The sequence below is a fragment of the Micromesistius poutassou genome (genome assembly GCF_964030765.1).
Source record: "Micromesistius poutassou genome assembly, chromosome: 4".
Taxonomy (NCBI): Eukaryota; Metazoa; Chordata; class Actinopteri; order Gadiformes; family Gadidae; genus Micromesistius; species Micromesistius poutassou.
The window spans coordinates 22,445,202-22,450,958 of NC_140274.1; the positions used below are offsets into that span (position 1 = coordinate 22,445,202).

Here is a 5,757-nt window from a genome sequence, read left to right on the forward strand (position 1 = left end):
CTAAGTACATGGAAGTGAGAGCGTTTTGAAGCCCAGGCGTTGACCTCTGGTCTGGCCCTGCAGGACCTCCCCAAACCCGTCAGAGCCAACTTCATCCTCAACGTGGAGACGGACGAGCTCTCCATCACAGCCGGCCTCCAGGACCGAGTGGTGCAGGTCTGTACCACCGAGGACTGTCCTCATAGACCCAGTCTGAATCAGATTAATGTCTAAGGTCTGACCAATCAGACTTCAGATTAATATCTAAGGTCTGACCAATCAGACTTCAGATTAATATCTAAGGTCTGACCAATCAGACTTCAGATTAATATCTAAGGTCTGATTTGAGACGAGCTCAGATCTCGGTCCACTTTCTTTCGCTTCACAATTTTTTCGACCAATCATGGAACTGAAGATGGGATCTGTGAGTGCGTAATTAGCTATTAGCAAACACAAACACTTGGCCAGCACTAGTTGACCGCGAGAAAGGCTCTGTAAAAGTTAAAAATCAACACCTTTTTAGACTTTAGCTATTATAGAAAAACACAGTGCTGCATTAGAGCAAGAGCCACTGGGCAGGTGTAGCGCAGGGTAGCATAGGAGTCACAGCGCGCGTTGTCTGACCCGTCGGCCCGCGTCCTCCAGGTCTACGAAGGCCTGGTCTACATGGACTTCAGCAAGAAGCTCATGGAGGAACGCGGCTACGGTACGTATGGTGTCTGTCTGGCTTCATCCCCGCCTGAAACATCCTTCTCAAGTGCACAGGCCAACGCGCGTGTGTGTGCGTGTGCGTGTGCTTGTGCGTGTGTGTGCATGTGTGTGTGCACGCAGGAGATTACATCCCCATGGACATGAGCGATCTCCCCGTGTTCTGGCTGGCCTACCTGAGCGACCCCAGTGACTCCGGACGCATCCACAGCGATGTGAGGCAGCGCTGGCTGAGCGGTACGAAACCTCTCCCCTCCGTCGCCTGTCCCCCACTGGGACAGAAGGTCCTCGTCTACTGGGACGGCCTGTCCCCTACTGGGACAGAAGGTCCTCGTCTACTGGGACGGCCTGAACCCTACTGGGACAGCGAGTCTTTAAAGGTCCCATGACATTAGCCACCAGGTGGGAGTGTGATTGGCCGTTACGAGCCGTTTTGAAAATCTGCCTCTTCTGACATCACAGGTGGGCGTGTCCACCTAGATGTGTTGACGGATAAGATGAGCACCGTCTGCTACGGTCCACCGGGTGGGCAGCTGGTGGACTGATCTATCCCAGCACACGTCTAGGTGGACACGCCCACCTGTGATGTCAGAAGAGGCCGATTTTTAAAGCGGCTTGTAACGGCCAATCACACTCACACCTGGTGGCGTGTCATGGGAACCTCTAACTACTGGGACTGCTTGGGAACTGGGAAAGGGTTATATTTAGATTTCCCCGGACGATAATTGTGCCCTGAATGGACAGGATGTGGCCTGACCCGTAGTTTAAACAGCGTTTGTGCTTTGGGTGCAGGGGAGCCCCTGGTGGTGGAGGCCATGAAGTCTTTCGCTCAGCTCACCGATGAAGCCAGGTTCGTTCCCGAATCGGTTGTGGGGTTTCCCTCTGCACAGAGGGAGCCGTGATGGCTGCTCTTCGCCGTGGTGTCATCATCCCCTTGATGAAGCCCCCTCTCTCCCCCCTCCTCTCCCCCCTCGTCTCCCCCCTCGTCTCCCCCCTCGTTTCCCCCCTCCTCTCCCCCCTCCTCTCCCCCTCCTCCTCTCCCCCCTCGTCTCCCCCCTCCTCCCCCCCCCCTCCTCTCCCCCCTCGTCTCCCCCCTCCTCTCCCCCCCCCCCTCCCTCCCCCCTCCTCTCCCCTCCCTCCTCTCCACCCCCCCTCCTCTCCCCCCTCCTCCTCTCCCCCCTCTCTCCCCCCTCCTCTCCCCCCCCCCTCTCTCCCCCCTCGTCTCCCCCTCTCTCCCCCCTCCTCTCCCCCCTCCTCCTCTCCCCCCTCGTTTCCCCCCTCCTCTCCCCCCCTCCTCTCCCCCCTCCTCCTCTCCCCCCTCGTCTCCCCCCTCCTCCCCCCCCCCCTCCTCTCCCCCCTCGTCTCCCCCCTCCTCTCCCCCCCCCCCTCCTCTCCCCCTCCTCTCCCCTCCCTCCTCTCCACCCCCCCCTCCTCTCCCCCCTCCTCCTCTCCCCCCTCCTCTCCCCCCTCCTCTCCCCCCTCCTCTCCCCCCCCCTCCTCTCCCCCCTCGTCTCCCCCTCTCTCCCCCCTCTCCCCCCCTCCTCTCCCCCTCCTCCTCTCCCCCCTCGTTTCCCCCCTCCTCTCCCCCCTCCTCTCCCCCCTCCTCCTCTCCCCCTCGTTTCCCCCCTCCTCTCCCCCCCCCTCCTCTCCCCCTCCTCCTCTCCCCCCTCGTCTCCCCCTCCTCTCCCCCCTCGTCTCCCCCTCTCTCCCCCCTCCTCCTCTCCCCCTCGTCTCCCCTCTCCTCTCCCCCCTCCTCTCCCCCCTCCTCTCCCCCCTCGTCTCCCCCTCTCCTCTCCCCCCCTCCTCTCCTCCCTCCCCCCCCCCCCCCCCCCCTCCTCCCCCACAGGGCCGCTCTGGAGGGGAAGGACTGGGCCCTGCTGGCTCAGCTGATGGACCGCAACTTGGAGCTCCGCAGGTGAACTTCTCTTCCTCCCGTGAGCTACCGTGACCCTGTTCACACCAACGTGTCATCTGGATTCTACAACCGTTTTTAATTAAGATTGACTTCTGCCTTTGTCGTCGTGATGCCACGCGGCGCAGGCTTTATCATAAGTGGTCCAAGTTGGGCGCAAGCAGCGGCCAATTGGAGAGCATTCAGAGACGTGTGTGTGTGTGTGTGTGTGTGTGTGTGTGTGTGTGTGTGTGTGTGTGTGTGTGTGTGTGTGTGTGTGTGTGTGTGTGTGTGTGTGTGTGTGTGTGTGTGTGTGTGTGTGTGTGTGTGTGACAGCCCCCCTTGCATTATAGCGATCTGCGACCAGTAGCCGTAGTAGCTAGCTACGCACGTTTCTTGACCACTCGTCTACATTCAATTGAAGGTACATCACCACCGGAGTGGGACTGGACCACGGTCGTCTACATCTCTAGTCAACCTTTTCCCGCCCGGTTAGAAGGGGGGCTAAATCTCTTTTTTGCGATCTCACAACTGTTTTTTCCACATTGCGCTTTAAAGAGAGATTGAAAACATTAGTGTAAACAGGGCCTGAACTAGCCTAGTCCTAACTAGACCTTCGTACTTGTTTCATTCGTACCGATGGTCTAGAACTGCTATAGAGACAAATGATTTCTCACTTGAAGGCGGGTGCTGTTGAAGTTTAAAACCTATTGGCTCTGCCCAGTGCCACTCCGGATCTGCCTTAACCAATCGCTAAAGTTTGGTCGTGACGTATTTCATGCTTAGCAAACTCCTTCACCACTAACGGAGCCAGCTGGAAAATTCAACTTTTCCCGAATCCCGTGGGAAGAAGCGCCACAACATCTTGACCACCAACAAAAAAAAAAAAATCGGGCTTTAATTGATCTATATTCGGCAGAGTTTCCACAACAGACCGAATAGCTTTCTCCACGGTCTTCCTGCTGCTTCCTGGCATTCGTTTGACTACAACTGAAACTCGCGCACGACCTGTACGTCACTGTAAAAAGAAATCGTTCGAACATACAGCACTCCCAGACCGAAGTACTGAAGTGAAATGAAACTTGAGCGGAAGTACGGAGGCGGGCGGAACCAGGCTAGGCCTGAACGGGTTCTGCTGGTGGATCTCAAACCAATAGCACGGCCCGCTTCTCCCCGCAGGTCTGTCTACACCGACGAGTGTCTGGGTCCTGGAAACCTGCGGATGGTGCAGCTAGCCAAACAGGTAGAGCGTTCCCCTCGTCACACTCCTCGAGAAACGTGTCAATTAATTGACGGTTGAAGTGCAATCTGAAATAGTTACCGCCGATATTTGGCAACGGTGGCTCAAGTTGAACAATTTAATTGACCACCATTAGTTGGAGCACTATGTGTTTAGAAATAAAGTGCACCTATGAAACAACTTATACAAAGGCTAAGAAGCATCCAACCACAGTATCATGGGATAACACGTTTCTGCTCTGCATCTATCAGCTATGCCAGCCTAACCATCACAGTATACGACGTACGTTAGAATACAATACCAACCGTGATGCTGCTGAGGAGGATGTTATCAGGGTGCATTCCATACTAACGTTCTGCTATCAGGGTGCATTCCCATACTGACGTTGTTCTGCTATCGGGGGTGCATTCCCATACTGACGTTGTTCTGCTATCTGCTGACACCCCAGTTTGGCGCGGCGGCCAAGCTGCCAGGCAGCGGTGGAGCGGTGGTGGGCCTGAGTCTGGACCAGCAGAGAATGGTAGGACTCACTGAACCTCAACCAGCTCATCCTCTAGAGCAGAGAGCTCTAGACCGGGAGATTAGGATGTTATTGTTTATAGATTAGTACTTTAGAACCGGAATGACTCTCTTTCAATAAGCACTCTGGAACCAAAGAGTCACAGTTAAGAATATTTTTTTTGGTCTGCATTGCACATTGCACTTGACCAACTAGAGCCATATATGGTCTTCAAGTGACGCATAATTCAACAGTTCATGTCAGCTCTTCAGGACGTATCTAATCTAGTAGTACAAAGATGTGCTCTATTCGGGTGCAAACTCACCGAGGTGTATTTTTCTTCAAGTGTCATCACAGCCGTTCTTCAAGGTGTACATATTATACCACCAGGTGTGAGTGTGATTAGCGTTACAAGCCTTTTAAAAATCAGCCTCTTCAGAACTCACAGGTGGGCGTGTCCACCTAGACGTGTGCTGGGATAGATCAGTCCACCAGCTGCCTACCCAGTGGACCGTAGCAAACGTTGCTCATCTTATCCGTCACACATCTAGGTGGACGCGCCCACCTGTGATTACTCAGAAGAGGCCGATTTGTTTTCCAAAACTGGCTCGTAACAGCCAATCACACCACTCACACCTGGTGGTATAAAATGTCACCTTTTCAAATTGTACTCAGTCCGGTCATTGACGGCGTGTCGCTGTTCCGTCTTTTGTCCACCAGGTGGAGATGAGGCAAGCGTTCCAGGAGGCAGGCTTCGTGTTCTGTGTAATAGTGCCTCACAATCCACTCGACAGCCGCCCCGACCCTCCCCGTGTCCCGTGACAGGAACAGACTTCACAACACATAACTTATTCATTTTAATTGTTTGTTATCTTCATAAAGGTCTTATCATCGTAGCCTACAACGTTTGCATTTTAGCAAATGTTATTTGTAATTTCACCACGCAATTTGTATCCGATTTGTACAGAAATGAAAGGTACTTCTGACGAGTGTTGTGTTGTTTTTGGCTGATAATGAGTCATTACAACCATTTTTCGAAATATCATCAAATGTCTTATCTTATAGCAATTGAAGCAGTTGTAATTTGCAATTTTTGCACATCGCAGGCCTATATACTCCAAATAAAGAAAGTGATTTACGTAGTATGTGTTCCTTTGATTAACATATCAAATCGGTTAAACAGTTGAACGTTGATAATATGCGATTATAACTTTTTTTTTTTAAATATTGAAACCAAGTGTCGCCTGCGTTGCGTACGTTGTATACAACGCACGACGCATCTCTCCACCGCGTCCCGACCCTTGTGTGAAAGGGGGCGCGTCCAACCGAGCGGTGCCTCGGTCATTGGACGCTTCCCCACAAGGGGCGGATTCCGAGGCCCCACATTGGCTCGTCCGCCGCTGCCTCTGCCACCAGACAGTCCAGTCCAGCTCCGAGCAG

At 53.6% G+C, this 5,757-nt stretch overlaps 1 protein-coding gene across 1 annotated transcript in view; it reads left to right on the forward strand.

The window, feature by feature from the left end:
* The window catches only part of gkup (glucuronokinase with putative uridyl pyrophosphorylase), a 10,517-nt gene extending 5,061 nt beyond the window's left edge, over nucleotides 1-5,456 (forward strand). The window contains exons 16-23 of the mRNA XM_084466771.1: nucleotides 64-156; nucleotides 625-685; nucleotides 811-924; nucleotides 1,480-1,537; nucleotides 2,534-2,602; nucleotides 3,758-3,821; nucleotides 4,267-4,338; nucleotides 5,038-5,456. Coding sequence (XP_084322897.1) covers nucleotides 64-156; nucleotides 625-685; nucleotides 811-924; nucleotides 1,480-1,537; nucleotides 2,534-2,602; nucleotides 3,758-3,821; nucleotides 4,267-4,338; nucleotides 5,038-5,139 — 633 coding nt within the window. The 3' untranslated portion in view covers nucleotides 5,140-5,456. The remainder of the gene's footprint in view (nucleotides 1-63; nucleotides 157-624; nucleotides 686-810; nucleotides 925-1,479; nucleotides 1,538-2,533; nucleotides 2,603-3,757; nucleotides 3,822-4,266; nucleotides 4,339-5,037) is intronic.
* Nucleotides 5,457-5,757: the final 301 nt, after the last annotated feature.